General features: G+C 40.5%; 1 protein-coding gene across 1 annotated transcript in view; it reads left to right on the forward strand.

Annotated features, from left to right (window-relative positions):
- The first annotated feature begins 13,432 nt into the window (after positions 1-13,432).
- VPS41 (VPS41 subunit of HOPS complex) overlaps positions 13,433-23,843 on the forward strand; it is a 187,846-nt gene continuing 177,435 nt past the window's right edge. Inside the window, exon 1 of the mRNA XM_015133685.3 lies at positions 13,433-13,470. Within this exon, the coding sequence (XP_014989171.1) occupies positions 13,450-13,470 (21 nt within the window). The 5' untranslated portion in view covers positions 13,433-13,449. The remainder of the gene's footprint in view (positions 13,471-23,843) is intronic.

The following is a 23,843-nucleotide window of genomic DNA, read 5'->3' on the forward strand; positions in this document are numbered from 1 at the left end:
TTGACCTTGTGATCTGCCAAACTAGACCTCCCAAAGTGCTGGGATTACAGGCGTGAGCCACCGCGCCCAGCCTCTGACATGATTTCTAAGAGGTTCGATGAGGCTAGCTTAATTCATAGAATTTAATATGTGCAAACACAGAAAAGAGCCATTATTGTAGGATGAAAAGACTTTTTGGGTTTGTAGATGCTCTAAAGGCATTGATCTTCCAGCCATTTCCAGCAATGTGGCATTTGGAGCACAGCTTGTAACTGTTACCAATAAATCCTTTCCCAGATACAAAATTACACTGAAATTATACCAAGTCTGCAAAGAGTATCACTATTGAAGTCTGAATATTTTCTTCAATCCTGCAGTTTAGCATAAGAGTCTTAGATAGTATTTGTAAATTGTGGACCACAGTGTAAACTTAGCAACATTTTAGATCACTAGAAAGAGAAAAATCTGTAATTTATTTGTTGTTAGTAGAAAAGAACCCACCATTACAAAATGGGAACTCAAAAGAAGAAGAAATTTAATGCTCTGAGAATACACTGTGCCTTATTTCAGAAAGGTTGTATTGCAAAAAGTCATCTTCAAGTCTTGGATTTTCAGTGTTTTATTCCTTTCTATTAAAAAGCAGGAACCTTATCTCCCAACCACATGCCACTTAAACATGAGGAAACGTATTTCTTTTAACTCAAAGAATACTTATTGTATTAGGAATACTCCCAGGGTATTGCAGCTAGGGTTTTGGTTGGCTGGCTGGTTGGCCTCACGGTTTTTCTCAACATTCTCCGCTTCATAGTGATCCCACCTCCAACAAGGAGTGGGAACCCAAGGCCAGTCCTCTACTGACCTACTCCTTAAACCAGATACTTGAGCCAATATCTTTGAGGGGTTCAGTATTACAGTTTTTCCTAACTTGAAACTGAACTTCAAAATGGTGCCTGACCCTGAATCTGGCTGATCTGTGATTGCGCATCCAAATCTTGCAAAGAAGGCATTGTCAAGTCAGTTGCTGGCTGGAATTCAGCTAGAATTGGAAAAATGGCAAAGTCCTAGCCTTTGTCAGTGCCACATGCAACTGAAGAAATGTGGCAAGGGTAGATAGTAGTGGCAATTATATGCATCATCCAATGAGCAAGGAATTCAGCCCTGCTGCTGTCTCTTCTTCTTCTTTTTTTTTTTTTTTTTTGAGACAAGGTCTCACTTTGTCACCCAGGTTGGAGTGCAATGGCACGCTCTCAACTCACCGCAGCCTCGACCTCCTGGGTTCAAGAAATTGATCCTCCTGCCTCAGCTTCCCCCAACAAGTAGCTGGGACTACAGGCATGCACCACCACACCCAGCTAATTTTGTTTTCTATTTTTTGTAGAGATGGGGTTTCACCATGTTGCCCAGGCTAGTCTCAAACTCCTGAGCGCAAGTGATCTGCCTGCCTCCATCTCCCAAGGTGCTAGGATTACAGTCATGAGCCACTGCACCCAGCCTGTTTCTGTCTTTTCTAAGATACCTTTCCTTAATCTCTTAGGGCTGGAAACCAAGACTGTTTCCCTGGTTACCGAAGCCCACTTAACTAAAGCAAAGGGCAGGGAAGAGAGGATATAAAAATTGCTTGGAGAAGAAAGCCAACTTGTATGTGTGTGCATGTGTATGTGTGTGTGAACACGTCAGTTAGGCCTCTGACAGTTAGCATCAGAAAATGCATTTGAACTTGTTTGAACAAAAAGGTTCCTGGGATAGCTTATAGAGCCCAAGCATCAGGAAATAGTTTGACCTTTTTCAGTCTTAATTCCAAAAATCTCAGAGAAGGGATGAAGATCAATAAACTATATCTAGGAAGTGGAAGCCTTTGCAGGTACCTTGTGGGTGGTGGGCTGGTGGCATAGGGTGGTAGGGAGATAAGTCCTAAAGAATGGGTGCTAGACAGACAGTCCAATAGATGGTCATTACAATATATCATAAATGATTAGAATAGGACTTCTGCAACATTAGGCCTTCTCAGCTGCAATAAACAGACCCAGGATGGAAAAAAACAGGAGAAAAGAGAGGTCCATTATCTATATCAGCTGATGAAAGCCCATGACTTTCTTACTCCACACCCAATCCTATCAAAAAGGCCTTTCCCCATCCTTCTTTTCACTTATCTGCACCAATGACAGGCACTGAAGCACAATGACAAGATGGGAGGGTGTCTCTAGAGCAGGGTAATGGAGAAGGAGTAGGAACGAGCTTGTGAGAACAGCAAGAGTGGAACACAGGATCTACAGGAAGCAGTGTGAGGGAAAGGCATCAAAGGAAGAGCATTTCCAATGGCCTTCGGAGGGAGTGGGCATTGGGGTAAAGGTGGGGGAGTTTCTCCAGTACTTTCCAGTCATTTATGTGTCAGAGAAGAAGTTCATGATACATCAGCTGGTGATGTTAGGCCTTGGGTTCTCGTACTGCCATGTCAGTATTTTTCTCCAGCAGTTGTCAAACCAGTTAGAAATATCACCCAGGAGTCTAACAATGATGTTCTTCTTTCTTGGGTTCTCCTGGGTATGCTCCCTTCTTGAGGGGACAAGTCTTCCCTATTAATGATTAAAGCCATTTTCTCCTTAAGGCAACAATCTAAAGGTGATAACCTTGGCATCGCATGCAGTTCTAAGTGGAAAAAAAAAAAAAAAAAAAAGCCAAAACCTAATTTCTGAGTCAGGGGCTTGCAACTAAGGTTGTTTTTCTATGATAAGAATGCCATCAGTGCTGGATAAGACCCCAGGTTGTCACAGTCCAACATAGCTTATATAAATGAATGGAGTACAGCAGAAACACAATAAAATATAAAACATAAAACTATGGTGATTAAGTTTGGTTTTCTTTGTAAACTAATGTTCAGGTAAGTACAAAACTATGAAATGGACATTATAGGGTATTTATTTTATTTTATTACTGGTACTGCAATGGCAATAGTTTGTACTATTTCTCATATCATGTATAGATTCAACTGTATTAGGGATTAAAAAGCTTTCTGGGTCAGAAATAAGGTACAATTACTGTTTCTACAAAAATGTAAGTATTAAGATTTAATCCATTAACATACTGGTTGTGTTAAATTTCGGAACACAATTGGTGACTGCCATTGCTTTCACTTAGTGCAGCAAACCCTTCTTCTTCTTCTTCTTTTCTTCTGTTCCTCTTCTTTTTCAATTTTTCATGTCTTTATGTTAGAAGAAGGCTCTTGTGCCACAAACGTACCTTGAAATTGGACTCTTGCTGAAAAATGGATCTTGTTTTGCAAATGATATTTGGATCCAATGGCAGGATGTGTTTATGTATTTTGTTACAAAATTTTGATTGAAAATGAAAGATTTTCTATGAAATAATACACTTTTCTGGAACAGCTAAACATCTGGATACTGAGTAGATTGAATTCATGCTTTAAGTTAAAAAATTAGTTTTGTGCTTTTCTGTCAAAAATATGAAAGAAGTGCAGTAAGTGGATTGCACATAAGCATTCTATATCTGGGGAAAACTCAAACAGATGGTCTTTGAAATATTCTTTTAGTAAACATATAATAGTAATCCAAAGGATGAATAAAATATTTCCTGCATTATTCAAAATCACCACATTAGAGTATTGAAGAATATTTTGTTTTTGTTTTTGTTTTTGTTTTTGAGATAGGGTCTCACTCTGTCAGCCAGGCTGGAGTGCAGTGATGCAATCTCAGCTTACTGCAAACTCTGCCTCCCGGGTTCAAGCGATTCTCCTGCCCAGCCTCCCAAGTAGCTGAGATTACAGGTGCGTGCCACCATGCCTGGCTAATTTTTTATATTTTAGTAGAGATGGGGTTTCATCGTGTTGCGTTGGTCTCGAAGTCCTGAGCTCAGGTGATCCACCCACTTCTGCCTTCCGAAGTGCTGGGATTACAGGTGTGAACCACTATGCCCAGCCCTGAAGGGTTTTTTCTTTTTCTTTTTTTTAAGGAATTTCCTGATATTTCCAAAGAACTTTTAAGAGAATTTCAAATGTTTCAGTGACCAAACTATTACATTTCTACACATTTTTACAAGAAAATATTTATAATTTGGAGATATGCACAAGATGCAATGTTCATCACAATACAGTTTATAATGGTGAAAACTAGAAAGCAACCTAAATATTGAAAAGTAGAGGAGGATTGGTCATATAAATTACAGAAATCAACTCCATGGAAGACTATATAAGCATAAGTAATTATGTAGCTCTATATTATGAGAAATTACATTGTTGATGTATTAATAAGTTTTTGTTTGTTTGGTTGGTTGGTCGGTTGGTTGGCTTTTTTTTTTGAGATGGAGTCTCACTCTGCCACCCAGTTTGGAGTGCAGTGGCAAGATCTCGGCTCAGTGCAAGCTCCGTCTCCTGGGTTCACGCCATTCTCCTGCCTCAGCCTCCCAAGTAGCTGGGACTACAGGCGCCCGCCACCATGCCCGGCTTTTTTTTTTTTTGTATTTTTAGTAGAGTCAGGGTTTCACCGTGTTAGCCAGGATGGTCTTGATCTCCTGACCTTGTGATCTGCATGCCTCAGCCTTCCAAAGTGCTGGGATTACAGGCGTGAGTCACCGCGTCCGGGCAATATGTTTTTTAAAGATGCCACAGAACTCTAGAGTGTGATTCAAACTATGTTTAAAACACACAGAGGTAGCCCTTGTATATATATATCTGTGGGAAAAAAATCTGGAAAAATATCCCTCAAAATACTGCAACGAATATAAAGACCAAATTCCTCCTAGGGTCTCTTCTCACTCTCGTTCATTACTGAATAATATTGGATAGACCATTTATATATTGCCTCTTTCTATTTAAAAAGACATTAACCTTCTCCATTAATTTCTAATACTTCCCATCTAGACATCTGTAAATGTGAAGTATTAACATACTCTGGAGTGTTTTCCAATACTTACAATCAACTCTCGAACTCACTGGACACCAGCTAGGTGTTCAACAACTTAATTCAATTCTGATACTAACCACCCAGCGTTAGCACAGACCCTACAGCTTAAGAGCTCAGTCCCACAAAACTGCCCCCTGCTTCAAATGTCAGTTGCAAGTCCTGGGCCTCCTGTGCTTCGGGCCAACCAGATATAAATGGGAGCTTCCTATGAACCCCTCCTAAAGTTCCATAACTTGTTAGAATGACTCACAGAACTCAGGAAGACACTTTACTTACATTTACCAATTTATTATAAAGGATACAAATGAACAGCCAGAAGAAGAGGTACACAGGCAAGATCTGGAAGGGTACAGGGCACAGCAGCTTCCATCCCCATGGGGTACTCCATGCTCCCACTGCGTGGACGTGTTCACCAAATTGGAAACTCATCAAATCTCATTTTAAGAGTTTTTATAGAACTTAATCTCCAGTCTTCTCCACCCCTTCCCTGGGGGACTGGAAGTTCCAGCCCTATAATCAATTGGTCTTTCTAGTGACCAGTCCCATCTTGCTGCTATATAGGGGTCCCACCCTAAGTCACCTCATTTGTATAAACTCAAGTGTAATAAAAAGGGATTCAATAACAAAACATACTCCTATCACTCGGGAAATTCTGAAGGATTTTAAGCGCTCTGTGCCAGGAACCAGAGATAAAGACCAAATATATTGCTTATGATAGCACACATACTTAGAAGGATGATCACTTATGGGAAATTGTATAGAAAAGGGTAACTGGTAGCATTTTCTAACCTCACTATGAGTACGATACAAGTCCATATTCTCTGTAATTGTACAGAAGCTAACATTTTTGGGCCACACTCTTTCTGTATCTATAAGAGATCTCTTGAGAGATTGAGTAAAGGGGGACTCTGTACATTCCTCCAAATTTCTTTTCTTCCTTTTATGAAAACGAGTAAGACTTGAGAGTGGTCCTGTACCTCCAAATGAGGATCATGAAAAATGGAATGTGAAGAGGAGACTGCAGTGTTCCTTATGTGTATAGTGAAGTGCAGGAAACAAAATAGCAGTACAACAGTGATAAATACAACTAGGCCCCAGCCTTTGGCAAGGACCTTGATGTACATTTTCTCATTTATTTTTTGCAACAACTCTGATTGGAAGGTACTTTTAGTCCATTTAACAGCTAAGAATACTGGACTTTGGAAAAGTTAACTTGTCCTAGATTTATTATAAATGGCACACACAAAATTTGAATCCTGATCTGATTCTTAAGCTCTCAAATATCACAATGAACTAGAAAAAACAAAATGCAAATTGGTACCCTGGCAGTACTGTTCTTGTCCTATGTCCCAAGATTCCAAAACTTTTATAATCTGAAAGTTTGCTCTTCTCACACACGTGAGCATGTAATTGCTCCCTTTCTCCTGTGTCAGGTGGTCAAGTAGAAGAATAATAATTTCCTCAGGTGCAGTAGGTGATGTCTTTTGGCCAAGTCATTTCTATTCTCAAAACTCCTCAATGACTCCCCACCACTGTATCAATTAGGATTAATTCTGTCTGCTTGTGATAGGCAAGCTACAATAACACAAGGAATTATTATTTTATTCAAAATGAGTTTGGAGGCCGGGTACAGTGGCTCACACCTGTAATCCCAGCACTCTGGGAGGCCAAGGCAGGTGGATCACCTGAGCTCAGGAGTTTGAGACCAGCCTGAGCAACATGGTGAAACTGCGTCTCTACTAAAAATACAAAAATTAGCCAGGTGTGGTGGCATGCGCCTGTAATCCCAGCTACTCAGGAGGCTAAGGCAGGAGAATCACTTGAGCGGGTAGGTGGAGGTTGCAGTGAGCCAAGACCCCGCTGCTGGACCCCAGCCCAGGTGACAGGAGTACAATCCTGTTTAAAAAAAAAAAAAAAATTAGTTTGGAGGCAGGCAGTTTAGAGGGGCATGTTGCCTTCAGTCATCAGGGACTCAGGCTTCTCCTATCTTTCTGCTTCATCCTTGAACTTGGTTTTCATCCTCTGGGTCACTTGTGGGACCTGTATGGTTGCTGGAGAATCTAATCGCAGAAATGGTGAAAGGGGTATCCCCAGATGTCTGTTCCCCTTTAATAGACTTCCCTGAAAGGCACACATAACATTTCCACTTGTACGTCATTGACCAGAACTTAATCGCATAGCCACGCCTAACTGTGATGGAGACCAGGAAATGTCTTTTATTTAAGCATATTGTTGCCCCTAATATTTTAGTTGTTTTACTAATAAAGTAGAAGTGAATGGATATTAGGCAGGCATTTAAGTCTCTGCTACAACTGCCTATGGAATTAAACACAAATTTATATCGACAGACTCTAGCATCATCCTACCTAATTGGTCTTGTATCTGACTCTTTGGATGCTATTCCACATTTTTATGTCTCTTCTTCTTTTTTTTTTTTTTTTCCCGAGACAGAGTCTCGCTCTCTCGCCCAGGCTAGAGGGCAGTGGCGCAATCTCAGCTCACCGCAAGCCCTGCCTCCCAGGTTCACGCCATTCTCATGCCTCAGCCTCCTGAGTAGCTGGAGCTATAGGCTCCTGCCACCACACCCGACTAATTTTTTGTATTTTTGTAGTAGAGACTGGATTTCACCATGTTAGCCACAGTAGTCTCAATCTCCTGACCTCGTGATCTGCCCGCCTCGGACTCCCAAAGTGCTGGGATTACAGGCGTGAACTACCGTGCCCAGCCTATCTTTATGTCTCTTCTTATACTGTTCCCTTTACATGGAATATTTTCCCTTTCCTCTTACCATCAGCCTCTTACCTATCCTTTAAGGAACACTTGATGTGCTGCTTGAAGTCATTTCTGATCTTCCCAACTGATTTGATCACTCCCACCTTCAAACTCTCACAAAATGACTGACTTTAAACTTCCCAGACACCACTTTCTTTATGTCATTTCGCTGCTCTAAATCTTCAGTATCTTTTTATTTTCTCATAGAACATGTCTGAAACGTACTCAGGTGGCAGGGCACCAAATAGTCTCGTTCTCAAGAAAGCATCATGAATGGAAAGATGTTCAATTAATTAATTGATTCAGTCAACAAATAATTATAGTGACCCTATTATGCACATACACTGTGCTAGGTGCCTGGTACATGTTTAAAAGTAAGACGTTGTCAAAGCAAGCTTTATAGTTTCTTTCTGATTTTTTTTTGTTGGGATTTGTTTACTATTTTTATGTATTTTTATGTCTCAGTGCTTGTTTATAGCTAAACAAGAGCAAAAAATCAAAGATTTCAAGAAAGCATATGTGAAAACCCTAAATAAAATATTTTACCCATTAATCAATTGATTTCTTTCTGTGGATTGGGAAAATAAAGTGACTAATTTGATTTTACCAATAAAACCCCTTGATGCAAATCAAGGCACACTAATTTCACAAGAATCTAGCATGAGAACCACCACAGTGAGTCTAAACTTTACCCCTTCAATGTTCCCTCAAATCTGTATATTTCCAAAGATTCTCTCTTAGGTTGTAATACTACACAATACTATGCCTCAAATATCAATTAAAAGTAATGGCAAAAGCTGCAATTACTTTTGTGTCAACCTAATATATGTTGAAGATCTCAGATTATTTATCTCCAGCACCAGACTCCTCTTAGCTTCAAAACCAAATAATCAAATACCTACTGAACACTTCTTTTACAAGCCAAATAGGGAAAAGATCAACTTTCCCACAAGAGATGGGTAAAGAACAAGAGTAGAAAGGATAGAAGAAAGTTGAAAATGGCCAGTAAATTTATGAAAAACATCGACTCATCAGAAATCAAAGAAATATAAGTTAAAACAAAAATTAAAATATTAATACGATTTTCCCCAGCTAAACTGACAAAATGTGTAAGAAATGATAATATCTAATGTTTGATGGTAGGAGGGTTTAGAGCTCTCATATAGAGCTTAAGGGAGAATAAATTGTGAGAGATTGAATATATAAAGGGACAATGGCCAGACCATATATTAAAATAGAACCCAGACACACAGTCTGGAGCAAGCTGCAGCAATTGCCCAGGAAACCAAGCCATTGTCTACAATAGACAACCCAGGAATCTAGCCTGATAGTCAAACTGCCATCTCTAGTAACAATCCAGGAACCTTAACTGTAACCTCTGAAACAATCAGCCTAAAATGACCAGGACTTTATTGGTAGTTAACAACTTCCTTAATTTTTACCCCGACTTCCAACTAACGCCAACCAGAGAAAACCAAATATCCACCCCTAACCAATTACGTAGGTTGCCCCACTTCTAGTTAGCCCACCTGCAGCTTTCTCATGCCAACAGCTTCCAACCAGGGCCCACCTGAAGCCTTCCCTTTTTCCAGCTTTCCACTCTTGTGCCTGTCTTTGAGTCTCTGCCACAGCGCAAGTGCTGGTGGCTGACTCCCTTTCTAGAGCAAGCTCTGAATAAATCCTCAATGGCATTTCTCACTTGAATGGTTTTTATTTCTACAGTTCATACCATCTTGTATTACAGCATTTTCTAAAATTATGCACAGGTATGTTAATTAGATGTACTTAAAGTATGCAACAAAATATAATGATTATATACATTACTTTTCATAGGATGGAATTATAAGGCAAAATCATGTTTTATTAAAATCACGTTTTAGAAGAATATTTTGCAATGTTATTGGGAAACAATCTTGAAATATGACTAAGTAAAAAAAGTAAATGACAAAACTTGGTAATATGATCTTTGCTGGAAAAAGTTTTTAAATAAATACAGAGAGAGAAAGAGAGAAGGGAAAGGAGGAAGAGAGAGAGAGGAAGAAGAGAAGAAAAAAGAAAGGCATATATCAAACAATCATAATCTAAGTGGAGAAATCATGAGTAGTTTTAGAATTTTATTTTATAATTTATTGTATTTTTCCAGTTATCTATCATGAACACACAGTACTTTTGTAATTAGAAAAATGTAATTTAAAAAAATCTAATGTGGTTGCTCAGGGAAATTTCCAATAAACTATGTCTTAAAATGACATTTAGGATATTAGAAGGTAACAGGTTTCAGTGGGTACAGTTTTGGAAAAACTAAACTGCAAAATAAGCTGAGACAGTCCAAATTTGCTAAAGATATCATCAATATTCTTTTAGCTATTTGGTACAGTTAATTAAATAAAGGCTAAGATTATAGCTTGGAGTTAGTAGTGTAATGTGGTGTAAATTTGCTTGTCATTAGCTGTCAGACTTTTAGATTGAGAAAGGTAGCAATCTAAGAAGGAATGGAAGCTGAAGATTGGGAAAATAATCTACAACACATCCCCTAATTAGCAAGGGCATAAGAGTGAATTATTTTAACTTTCTCTTTCCACTCCGCTGATTTTTCAAGTTTCCTGAATTTATAAATGCTATTTAATAATGGAAAATATAGAAGCCATTCATATTGTTTAAGCAATGAAATAATGCTATTGTCATGAATAAAATGGCTATAATTTGAGTTAGTAAACTGTTTCAGACCTACGAAACAAGCATATGATACAGATCCTTGAAACCAGTGAGCCACTCTACAAATATAAGGTCTTAGGTCTGTTTTCCGAAGTCTATTAACAATTTTAGGTCCTATAGACTGAGAATGAGAAGTTGAATCTTACTTTTACCTCCATATATTTTTTGTTTTGTTTTGCTTTGTTTGTTTGTTTGTTTGTTTGAGAAAGAGTCTTGCTCTATCACCAGGCTGGAGTGTAGTGGCGTGGGCTCACTGCAACCTCTGCCTCCCGGGTTTGAGTGATTCTCCTGCCTCAGCCTCCCAAGTAGCTGGGACTACAGGAGTGCGCCACCATGACCGGCTGATTTTTGTATTTTTAGTAGAGAGGGGGTTTCACTATGTTGACCAGGATGGTCTCAATCTCTTGACCTCAGGGGATCCACCTGCCTTGGCCTCCCAGAGTGCTGGGATTACAGGCGTGAGTCACTGCGCCCAGCCCTTTACCTCCATATCTTGAAGCTGGGAGAGGGTGGATTGATTATGTGCAAGAAAAAAAGCAGGTGATTTGACACAGATTCAGTGACAGGCTGAGTACTCCTCAAACTTTAAAGTATATGCATATGACTGAGGGATATTATTAAAATCTAGATTGTGGTTAAACAAGTCTCTCAAAGGGCCCCAAATTCTTCATTTTTAACAAGCTCCTAGGTAGTCTTTGGACTACACTTAGAGTAGTTGGAGAGTACAAGACCACCTAGATAAGAGAGTCTCAAATTCTCACTTCACATGAGAAAATGGGGTTTGGAGTTCACATGTGAATTTCATCCTGTCCACTGGCCCATCATGAACCTGCTAGTTCACAGTAGGTTTCTTCCTCTAATCCAGCTTTCCATACCTGTGTCTCTTCCCTTTTCCAGTCTCTCCAAAAGGAAAGAGGCTGATAATATTTTATTGTAATCAACAGAGTATACTGAATGCGGAACAAGCTTGGGGAATTGAGAGTTTCTATGGTTAAATGAGCAGAGAAAAATCTGTAAACTTTGGCTATATCTTTAATAAGACCCATAACACCCTTTTTGAGAAAGAGAAAGAGAATAAACATTCTCATTCCGGAAAAGTAGAAAGGCCAGGAAGGCCCAGAGTGAATGGCCTTCAGCTTTGCTTGCTTGGGCGGCTTGACTTCTCACTGAAATAAAATGGAACCATAAAACAAAAATGCCCTTGTGGGTAAGACAGTGGCAATAATCCTCTGTTTTCCTTCTTCATCCCAATCTCATCTGTTCACCATAGAAGAGGAGATTGCCAAGTTGGAGAGGCTGTAGTCCTGTCACTCATAATGGGAAAGAGAAAATTGGAGTTTGTGAGGAAAATCAGAAAAGTAGAAGATCTCATTTTATCTCTCTTTCCCATGGATACTGGACTGAGAGCTTCCACAGTCTCTTTGGTCTGTATTAAAGTCTTTCTGGGATCTGAAGTTCACCATGAGCAATGTTTGACCCTGGACTGCTTTGTAAGATATTTCAGAAACTCTTGGGTTAGGTTTATACTTTCCCTAGGTTTATACTTAGGACATTGGGTGATTGCTTATGGATTTCTTTTTTCTTTTTCTTTTTTTTTCAGATAGGGTCTCACTTCATTGCCCAGGCTGGAGTGGCACCATCAAGGCTCACTGCAGCCTTAACCCCCACCTCAGTCTCCTGAGTAGCCGGGACTACAGGCACACACCATTATGCCCGACTAACTTTTGGTATTTTTTGCAGAGACAGGGTTTTGCCATGTTGTCCAGGTTGGTCTCAAACTCTTGAGTTCATGAAATCTGACTGCCTTGACCTCCCAAAGTGCTGGGATTACAGGTGAAAGCCACTACACCTGGCTGCTTATAGACATTTAAATGCCCCAGGGTGGTCTATCCTGTTGGCTGAGTGATTAGCCCACTGGAAGAGGAACCCCAGCAAGGCTTGGAGGAAGAAGATGGAGGTAAGGCTGTTTAGGCCCTGGGGAGAAGATAGGTGTCTCAGAGATGATGTCACCTTGGCTTCTGGGCAACTGAGGAATCATGGGTTGAGCAAGCTACAGACAGAGTACTGAGTCCATGACTTCCTACTGGGTCAGACTCAATGAGGCACAGGGAGTCAAAAATGTACTGAGGCAACCACCACATGCTGCCATTTGCGATGCCCTCTACTGGTCACTAGCTACTCCAGTGAATGGAAATTTTTAAATGTCTGTCTTTGGATAAGGTGCTGCAGATTCCTGAGGATTAAGAAGAAGAATTCATAATGTTCAGAAACATGGAGAGAGGATCACTCATTCTGAAGGCTGGAATACAGTGGTTGTGCAGATTTGGACCAAAGACAACTTCATATTGTGTCTCCACTTGAACATTTACCTATTGAATATCCTCAACAAAAGTTTAACATTTAATTTATTAAACAATAGAGATTCTTTTTTAAAATCAATGTTCATATGACAGGAGAAGACAACTTAAAGTAGCAAGCAAAAATAATAATATTATTTGTTGGTGTATAAATTTTCTCTGGCTCTCCACTGCAAAGTCTGCTTTATATTCACTGAATGTACTTAAAAAAGAGAGAGAGAGAAAAAAGGATAAGAACACTTTTAGAGTAAGCAGCATTTGGCAATCACAGAGACTTTGGCATCAGACAGGGCTGAATTGTTACTAGTTCTGCTTCTTAATAGCTGCATGACCTCTGAGCTACGGTATTCTCCCCTATAAATGGTGATGATGGTAGGAATTGCTGTGAGGATTAAATGAGATAATTTATGCAAAGCTATAAACCCAGGGCGTGATATAGTTAAGTCCTTAATAAACACTAGAATAACTACAGAAACAAGAACAACAATAAAATAAGCTATAGTATTAGCAATGGTTATGTTCAGATTCTTCAAAGCAGAACTCCATTGAGTTTGGAGAATTGGCAGCAGAAATGAGCCCCAAGAGGTCCGTCCCCTAGAAGAGATTTCCAGGCTCAGATGAAGCTAAAACTACATTTCCCAGAAGGCCCCGGGCCCAGGGTCTGGTTTCCTCTCATTTCCGGGTGTGTCATGTGATTCTCCGGTCGCGCCATGGCGGAAGCAGAGGAGCAGGTAAAGGGTGCAGTTGGTAGTTGAGGGCACAGGGATATGGAGACTAGGGTGGGCTGTTTGGGGAGGGTGGAGTGGAGTGGGTGGAGGTGCGGAGCTGCTGGAAGAGGGCAACGCAGGCCCGCGGCAGGGCGGGATGGGACGGTGAAAGTTGCTTTCGGAGAGCAGAGAGGATGCCAGCCCCGGGAGGGCACCTGGGGAAAGCGCACCGACACACCCCCGCCTTCGGGAGGCGGCCTTTCCTCGGGCCCCATCCCTGTGCCCTTTGCCCAGTGAAATTTTGGCATGAAGGCAGGCCAGGCTACCCCAGGGACTGACTGCCTGTGGGAGGCGGAAGAGAGGCCAGGTGACTGAAATTTACGTTGCTTTCCACTTGAAGTAGGACAGTAAGAACTAGGAGAGAGTAGACGATGAGTTTTGTTTTGTATCGGATTTAGGTACAGAACTGGAGCACTGTTGCGATGCAGCAGGGATTAAGTGCATCGGTTCTGGAGCAAAAATGCCTGGGGTCCAAGTGCTGGTTCCTTTTCTTACTCAATGTGTTACTTTGAGCTACTGATTTAACTTTCTAGTGTAAGATGGGGATAATAATAGGACCGTCCTCAGAGTGTGGTTTAAGATGGAGAGCGTTTATACACAAAGTTAGAGTGCTTACAACTATTGGGCTCAGTAAAAGTTAAATGGGATTATTTGTGGCTGGCAGTATCCAGTCAACAACTGGCAATGTGGCACTGGAGTTTAGCGTAGAAATTAGTGATGGGAATACGGATTATTTTCATATAGCGGTAGTGGTAATCCCACGTTTTATGAAAAGACGAAGTAAAATAAAAAAGACAAAAAAGTGAAGCAGACCAAAAGAGAGGCTAGAACTTGGGGGAGATAACCTGAGTTTCCTTTTCCAGTGTTATTTCAGTTGGATACTGTTTTTCCTCACAAGTTAACAGGGCTGTTAGCAGTGATTGTCTCTAAACAGTGACTTGATGGGCTGTTTAGTGTCGTAAGACATTTACCTAGTTCAATAATTTTTACTATTTTCAACATACTTCATTTGTTTTTACTTCATAGTGAAAATTTGCTCTGTATATGTTTTACATATGCCAATAATTGAGACATTTCACTAGGATGAAATTTGGTTTGGCTGGTCCTTGTGATAACAAGATAACAAAATCTCTTATCTAACACTAGAACCTCACATTTCCATTCTGGCAATTAAAAGGAAAACGCTCCATAAGAACGTATCATTTCATGACTGCCATTGCTTGTTTGAATAAGGGCGAGATTGTTTTTCACATTGTGCATCTATTTCATGTTGAAATGTTTGTTTCATGGTTTGATTTAAAAGCAAAAAACTGAGTTTCATATGTTCTTAGATATAGTATAATAAAAATGGAGAGAGTTGCTCTTAGAAAAACCAGTGTTTTTTCTTCCCTTGAAAAAAACCTGTGAAATATTTACCACTGTTTAGTGCCGAAGAAGAATTTGACAAAGTTGTTGGATGTAAAAATGACGCATACAAAGTTAGGGATATAATAATGTTTCACATTTGTACATTATTTTCTAGTTTTAAGACCCTTCCATATTGCATTTGGTCTTCTAAAAGAATTCTGTGAGGTAAATGTTTATTCTTTTTTTTTTTTTTTTTTTTTGAGACGGAGTCTCGCTCTGTCGCCCAGGCTGGAGTGCAGTGGCGCTATCTCGGCTCACTGCAAGCTCCGCCTCCCGGGTTTACGCCATTCTCCTGCCTCAGCCTCCCGAGTAGCTGGGACTACAGGCGCCCGCCACCTTGCCCGGCTAATTTTTTTGTATTTTTAGTAGAGACGGGGTTTCATTGTGTTAGCCAGGATGGTCTCGATCTCCTGACCTCGTGATCCGCCCGTCTCGGCCTCCCAAAGTGCTGGGATTACAGGCTTGAGCCACCGCGCCCGGCCGTAAATGTTTATTCTTATACATGGGTGAAACACCTTTGATGTTCCAGACTTTCTAGTGGCTTCTAATCTTATTCAGAGGAAAAGCCACAGCCATTACAGTAGCCTGGTTGCCCCACAGGACCTTGACCCAGCTGCCTCTAGCCACCTTTTCTTGACCTCGTTTTTCCAACTACCCTTCTGTGATTCTGCATCGACTGTACTGGCTTTCTTATTCTTCAAAAAGCCAGGCAGGTCCTACCTCAGGGACTTTGCTCATGCTGTTTCTTTTTGAGGAACGCTGACGTTTACAGGCTTAATTCCTCATTTCCTTCGTGTCTTTGTCCAAGTGTTCTTTTCCATTGCGACCTTCCCTCACCATGCTTTGAAACATTCCTGCATTATTTTTCTCTATAATGTGCATCACCGTTTGACATACTGTATTTTAAAATTTGTTGTTTTTTTTCCCCCTGTATATTGCTGTGTACCTCTCACCACAGAGCTTGGAACATCATGACAAGGATTTATTCACTGTTGTATGTCCAATACCTAGAATATTGCTTGGTACTTAATAAAATGTGTTAAATGATTGACTTTTACTGATAAGCAAATTGAAATTCAGGCAACTTGAGTAACGTGCTCAGGCTTATATCTATAATATAAATCTCCAGTCCTCTGTCTCCAAAGCTCATGACTTTTCATTAGAATATCCTACCTTTTAAAAATATATGTAGGAACCTCAATCTAAATTGTTATTTTTTAGTTTGTAAAGTAGCATTAGCCCTTTTCATTTTAATGATTTTCCCTCAAGCCATCATTCCACCTTTGATACTTTAACAGCCTAATATATAGTTGGAATGGGCATTCTCCTCTCCAATGGTGTGAATATCTTTCTTAAAAAGACCAGTGGTGGGCCAGGCACAATGGCCCATCCCTGTAATCCCAGCGCTCTGGGAGGCCGAAGTGGGGCGATTGTTTGAGCCCAGGAGTTCAAGACAAGCCTGGGCAACATAGCAAAATCTTGTCTCTGCAAAAATTACAAAAATTAGCGAGGCATGGTGGTGTGTGCCTGTAGTCCCAGCTACTTGGGAGGCTGAGGTGGGAGGATTGCTTGAGTCAAGGAAGTTGAGGTAGCAGTGAGCCATGATTGTGTCACTGCACTCCAGCCTGGACAACAGAGCAAGACCCTGTTTCAAAACAAAACAAAACAAAAAATCCCCCCCAGCAGTCTATTGTAAATGGCCGAAAGAAACAAACATTTACAAATTGTTAAGTTCTTTTTTTTTAAAGAAAGCTAGTAATTTTACCTAATCTTATCTTTTATAGATTAAAAATGGTTAAGCTTTTCTCTGTTTTTTGTTTTTTGTTTTTTGTTTTTTTTTTGCATTTGACAGTAGGAAGCCATTGAAATCTGATGGCGGTAGTAGGGCTTTATTATATCATTTTTTAAAAAGCTAAAAGTGTATAAAAATGGAGAAAATTGGGCTGGGCTGGGTGCGGTGCGGTGGCTCAGGCCTGTAATCCCAGCGCTTTGGGAAGCCAAGGTGGGTGGATCACCTGAGGTCAGGAGTTCGAGACCAGACTGGCCAACATGGTGAAACCCTGTTGCTACTAAAAATACAAAAAAATTAGCCAGGCAGTGGTGGTGGGCGCCTATAATCACAGCTACTCGGCAGGCTGAGGCAGGAGAATCACTTAGAGAACCCAGTAGGCAGAGGTTGCAGTGAGCCGAGATTGTGCCATTGCACTTCATTCAGCCTGGGTGACAAGAGGGAGACTCCATCTCAAAAAGAAAAAAAAAAAAAAAAAGGAGAAAATAAACTGTTCTATTGAACTTTTTAGAAAACTTGACATAATTTTTTTTCTTGGTATCATGTATCATGAATGCCAGTGATCTCCAGAATTAGCAACACAAAACTAAACGTCTCCACATTATCTTTCCTGAGTGGTGGTGTTTCTCTCATGATTGCTCCCCTCCCCCTTCATTTTCAGAAGAACCAAAATAGTGACATCTGCACTGAGTTATTGTGATATAAAACAGCTCAGAGGATCTAAAACTAAAAACACTTTTTAGATATGAATGAACATTTTTTTATAAGTCTTTGGGAAATCCTTGCTTTTGCCTAATATGGTAAAGGTAGTTGTCAAAAGTAACTACATATATATTTTATAGTTTACAGAAAAAACGAATACCCTGCATTCTGCCTGGAAATCTTCTAACCAGCAGTTTTACTTAGCTCCAAAACGATTTATAGTTGACCTTCATAATCACAGATGCCCAACAGTATTTGTCCATATCTTTCTTATGAATAACATTCTGCTTGAAGTCTGGTTGTTTGTGTATTTGTCTTATCTCTCCTAGAGATTGCTGAGTCTTCAAGAATAAGAACAAGAACTTACTCATGTCTGTATCTTCCACAGGGCTAGTGCTTTCTAGGTACTAAGTGTTTACTAAAGTGTTTAAATGAATTTATTAAGGGGAAAATAGCATTTCAAATTGTCAAATTGTAAATTAGTAGGATTTGCATGAAATTATTTTATCTTACTTGAACCTTTTGTAAGTTATTAATTCAGATGTAATGTGGATTACATCTCTCCTATAATGTGGATTACATTCTATACTTTCTTTACTCTTGCCTGCTCCCCAGGTATCCTTTGATCTTTCCTACTCAACCAGCCTGGACCCTGCCTGGTCCATTAAAGTATTTCCACGATTAGACCATCTATTTCTTAACCACGTAGGAAAGTTTCTACTTTGAATTCTCCTTCTGCATTTTAGAAATTAGGGGATTTCTGTCCTTATTGTAGATTACTTATGGATTATTAGATATCACATTTGTCATGTATATCCCTGTGTGATTATGTTACAATAAAAATCAAATCAATACAATTTTGCGTGCCTCAATTTTCTTGCCTGTAAACTGGGAATTTTACTCTCTCAAACTTTGGTGAGTATGAAGTATGTCAAAACTTTTGTGAGTATAAACTATGTAAAACTGGATAGGTTGAAATGGTCGTATAAATAAGACAGGTTAATCATCGAAACCTGGACTTGGCTTACGTACGCCCAATTCTTTTTCTCACAGTTTGGCTAAGATAGATATTTTAAAGGCAGCGTTACTACTAACTAAAGGAAAAATAAAACCCAAACAAGAAGTTTTAAAAGTATAGAATCAGACAGATTTTTAGAGGGCGCACTCTCCCATCATGTAACTAAAATGCAGTCACAAATTAGTTTTGCTTTACTTGTGGATTGCTTTATTAGTTTTTCCACTTATTTTCACCTGAGTTGGTCGGCTAGAGGCCAGTTCACTAGTTGATTATTAGTAGCCTCCCCCACACCCACATTAACACCTTGGAGAGAGGACACTCATCAGATCAGGGGCTTCTGTGTCTCATGCTACTTCCCATTCATGGCTGTGCAGTCCCCTGTTGCCTCTGTATCTTCTTGATGCCTGGGCCTCCTTATGGTTTTTTTTGTTTTTGTTGTTGTTAAAAACCACTTGTGATTCCAGGCTCTTATTTTAAACCTACTGAATCAGAATCTGTGAAGATGGAGTGTATTAGTGGGTATTAGCTAACTCCCCAAACTGAGTTTTGATGATTCTGATGCAAAGCCAGATTTGGGACTGGATCATCGGGTCGCCAGGTTTGTCCTTTTTTCCACGCTGGGGCAGACATCAAGGTTTTTCTTCATTTGCAGAATAACATGAGTGCAGTAGCTGAGCCCAGTGGGTGGAGTGGGCTTGGTAACCTGAGTCCTCATCTTTCCTACTCCACCAGTGTAGTCCCTGAGTATCTAAAACTGGCCACAACTCCTTTGAGGTTTTTGAAATTGAAGCTCTGTGACAACAGAGATATCACGTACGTACCACACAAAATATTTCCTCCTTCCTCTGCCTGTATCAGACAGTGCCTATATCAGAACTCCCTTTCTTATTATGCTCAGCTAGGGCACACAGTTTGTTGGAAAGAGAGAGAAGGTGGCAGTACCTCAGTGAGTGTTCACATGTACCTCCAGGCATAGATGGAGATAGATGATTTCTTGGAGCCTGGTCTCTGCTCGTTTTTTTCCTGCAACACAGAGCCAGGTGAGCCCTCCTGCAAAGTTTGGAGTGGCCTTCCTCAGGCCCCAGCCTACCATTTCTCCCCCAAATTCTGTTTTTCTTTCCCGACAGTACGTGGGCACTTACAATTCTGAGGACTTCACAACCCAGGCAAGTCCTGGATCCTCTTTCCTGGGCTGACAGTCTTCCTTTTCACCACTCCTGACCTCTGAGGCTAGCTGGGCCAAGCCTTCTCCCAGGCCACTGTCATAGGGTTCTGTGCTGATGGGAGGATTAGGGCTGGGGGTTGGTTAAAAGCCTATATTAGAGAAGTCTTCTAGGAGCTTAAGTAATTATTGGAATTGCTGCATCCTTGTTTGATGCTACTTTCCTGCAGTTCCCTTTCTGTAACTGTCCTACAGTTCATAAGCTAATAATTCAGATGTGAATCTGGAGAAAATATGCTTGTTATTGCTCATAAGGGAAAGGCAATATATGGAGGAGGAAGAAGATTGTTCTAGATTGGCAGCTTATCTCATCATCATCACCAGCAACATGTTTTTCCAGTAGGATATTGGGAGACAAAGAGGGCAAAGCCTTTGGGTTTATCCACAGCATATATGTAATGAGAACTAGTAGGACAAGGCATTTAATATTAGGTGCTAACTGAGGGGCATGGGAAGAAATGTAAAAACCAAGATGTTGAAGAGAGAGTGAAGGTCCTCAGGCTGAGTGCCTGGCAACCCCTCCCTGGGGTATCCCCGAGAGGTCCACTGAGCCTGTAGAGCATTCCATCAGGATGAGTGCAGGATGGGGCCAGGGGCCTTCTAAATGGAGGGAATGACATGAGGAAAGTAAAGAGCAAGCAGCACAAACTCAGGCAGGCAGGTGGTGGTGCACATGAGCAGGAGTGCCTTGGTGTTGGAAACTGGGAGTGGTGGGGGTGGTGAAGTGCATTCTGTCCTGGGTGTATGTTATGTGGAACTGTGGATCCTATGTAGACATACAGTCAGAAGTACAGGTTTTTATATGGAAGCTTTTTTAAAAACACCATCCAGGCCAAACAAAACACCTGCAGGCCATATCCAGACCCCAGGCCACTGATTTGCCACTTGTGGCATAGAGATACAAGCAGTGTCTCGGTGAGGGGTCCCCCAGTGTGGCTGGAGGGTCTCAGGTTTGTGGAGAAAGTGGGGAGTGAGGCTAAGGGTCTGTTGGGGGCCAGACTGAGAAGGACTTTGACTGCTGGGGAATCTGAAAGCTATTCTTCAGGCTGGGGCACTACTGAGGGTTGTTTGAGGAGGGCAGTGGCCATTTGGTCTGTGCTTTGGGAAGATAATCCTGATGGCAGATGATGAGTATATTAGGCCACATGTCAAGGCACAGAAATCATTAGGTAAAGCTGTTTGGGTAGGTGATTGGGCTTAAGGGATTGGTTGGCAAAAGAAAGGTAAAGTGAAATGTTTCTGAGTTTAGCTGTCAATCTGTTACCCAGAATTGGCCCAGCTAGACATTTGTATCACTGGGTATCTTCCAGCCTATCATTTTTGCTTTGATCAGAACAGCACTTTTTTTTTTTTAATTGTAGTAAAATATTCATAGCATAAAATTACCATTTTAACCATTAAAAAAGTTGAAAACATTTTTTTGTAGAGACAGGATCTTTCTATGTTGCCCACGCTGGTCTCAGATTCCCTGGCCTTAAGCAGCCCTCTTGCCTCAGCCTCCCCAAGTGCTGGGATTACAGGCGTGAGCCACCCCCGCCTTAATCATTTTTAAGTGTATGATTCAGTGACATTAAATATACTCACATTGTTGTGCAACCATCACCACTGCTGTCGTTTTGATGTTTGTCCACCTAAAATCTCATGTCCCCCCCAGTGTTAGAGGTGGGCGGTGTTTGAGCCATGGGGGCAGATCTCTCATGATGGCTTGGTCCCATCATTGAGACAGTTAGTTCTCTCTATGAGTTCCCACGAGAGATGGTTGTTAAAAAGAGCCTGGCACCTCCCCATTGCCCTCTTTTCTTCCTGTCTTGCCATGTGATCTCTGCATATGCCAGCTACCCTTCAACCTACTGCCATGAGTAGAAGCAGCCTGAGGCCCTCATCAGAAGCAGATGCTGGTGCCATGCTTCTGGTACAGACTGCAGAACCATGAGCCAAATAACACTCTTTTCTTTATAAATTAACCAGCCTTAATTAGGTGTTCCTTTAGAGCAACGCAAATGTGCTAAGACAACCACTCTGCCTCTCTAGAACTTTTAGTCCTCACAAACTGAAACTCTGTACCCATTTAACAATAACTCCCCGCCACATCCTCCCTCTGCCTTTGGTAACCTCTGTTTTATTTCTGTGTTATATAAGTGGAATTGTGCAATATTTGTCATTTTGTGTTTTGCTTATTTCACTTTGAAAACAGCATAATTTTATAACATATCTTCAGGATTTGAAGTTAGATTCTTTAAATGAGAGTATGAAGCTTAAAAAAAGTTTGAAAACCACTGACTCATTCCCAAATTGTTACCATTCTCGAAGTTCAGCCTTCTTGGATTTCTTACTGAGGGCATTTACTTTATGTCTTCTTGTTTGCCTTTCTGTCTCTAGCACGTTAATTAGAGGGCTTGATGAATGAACAAAGCTAAAAAATAACAGACCAGCCTAATTCTTGACATCACTCATGCATTGCTTTGGTAGGATTGTGGAAACAAGTTTTTTTTAAGGTCACCTGTCTGTGTGAGATGTTCGCAGTGGTGCTGAGGGCAAGTCTCAGAGTTTCCTAGGGTAAATGTTCTCCATCAATTCCGTAGCCAAAGAAGCTACTCTCAGGGCCCAGTTTTCCCTGAAGATTCGGATCTCAGATCTTCATGCCTCAAGGTGTCAAATTCTGGTGTGGAGAAAGAGTGTAATTTGATTTTGAGTTTTTGGATTGAAATTGCTGGTTGGAGACTTGTGTTTTTTCTTTTTTAATTTATATAAATTTAAGGGGCACAGGTACAATTTTGTTACATATATTGCATAGTGGTGAACTCTGGGATTTTAGTGTCACTATCACCTGAATAATGTATATTGTATCCATTAAATAATTTTCTTATCATCTACCCTTCCCAGTCTCCATGGTCGGCCATTCCCTACTCTTTGTCCAAGTGTACACATTATTTAGCTTCTACTTATAAGTAAGAACATGAGTATTTGACTGTTTCTGAGTTGTTTCACTTAAGATTTTTTGTTGTATTGTTTTAATTGAGACAGGGTCTTACTCTGTTGCTCAGGCCGGAATGCAGTAATGCGATCACAGCTCACTGCAGCCTTGACCTGCTGGATTCAAGTGAGTCTTCCGGGTCAAGTGGTCCTCCCAAGTAGCTGGGACTACAGGTGTACGCCACCACACCTAGCTAATATTCTTTTTATTTTTTCTAGAGATGAGGTTTCACCATGTTGGCCAGTCTGGTCTCAAACTCCTTACCTCAGGTGATCCACCCACCTCGGCCTCCCAAAATGCTGGGATTACAGGCGTGAGCCACCGTGCCTAGCCCAAATGTTTTTGTTTTAATGAAGAACATAAATGGGGTATTCACCCATTTACCTCATGTGCATACTTGAGTGGATTCTATATGAGGAAAAAAAAATTTCCTTAGGTTTAATGTAATTTTTCTGAAAAGAGTAAATGTCTTTTTAGAATTGTACATACAGGAGATAGGAATCTAAGTGTACTTTATTGGCATAGTTATCAAAGCCTTGTATTGCTGATGCTAATAACATAATATTCAGCAACTCCCAGAGATGGAAAGGATGTTAGAAGTCATTAAACTTAACCTCTAAGCCTCACTCTTCCGACCCCAGTGGTGTTAGGAAAGTTTATAATGTTGCGGGTGGTGAATGGAACATAATGAGTAGTTTATAATAGATGTTCAGTAAAGAAGTCAGAATACTGACTGTTAATGTTAAAGTGGACTATGTCCACAAGAGAAGGATCAGTAGAGTAAGGGGACTAAAACCAGAAACTGTGATGGTGAGTGCAGAGGAGAAACATTTTAGAAGGTGGAACATGATACATGTCATTAACTCTCTGGACAGCTATCATGTAGTGGAATAATTGGTTTTTTTATGTAGTGCTAAGAACAAAAATGTTACTGTGGATTATTGTAGCTTCAAATGAATACGAACTTTATGCGACTTGGATTGACATTAAGCTAAACAGGCTGCATTGAGATATAGAGGAGATTCTAATATTCATTGTGGTTAATGATACAAGTATAATAAAATTCTTAATTACAAGGAACATATCCCCATTTTACGCATGGCCTTTGAGGGCAAGGACTGTGTTGTCCTCCAGGCTGTACTTTGGAGGGTGCCTGCCACCTGTCAGGCTCTTGCTGATTTTTAATGAATGAAATTAAAATTATTTTAAACACCAGATTTACATT

Source organism: Macaca mulatta, chromosome 3 (assembly GCF_049350105.2).
Source record: "Macaca mulatta isolate MMU2019108-1 chromosome 3, T2T-MMU8v2.0, whole genome shotgun sequence".
NCBI classification, from domain to species: domain Eukaryota; kingdom Metazoa; phylum Chordata; class Mammalia; order Primates; family Cercopithecidae; genus Macaca; species Macaca mulatta.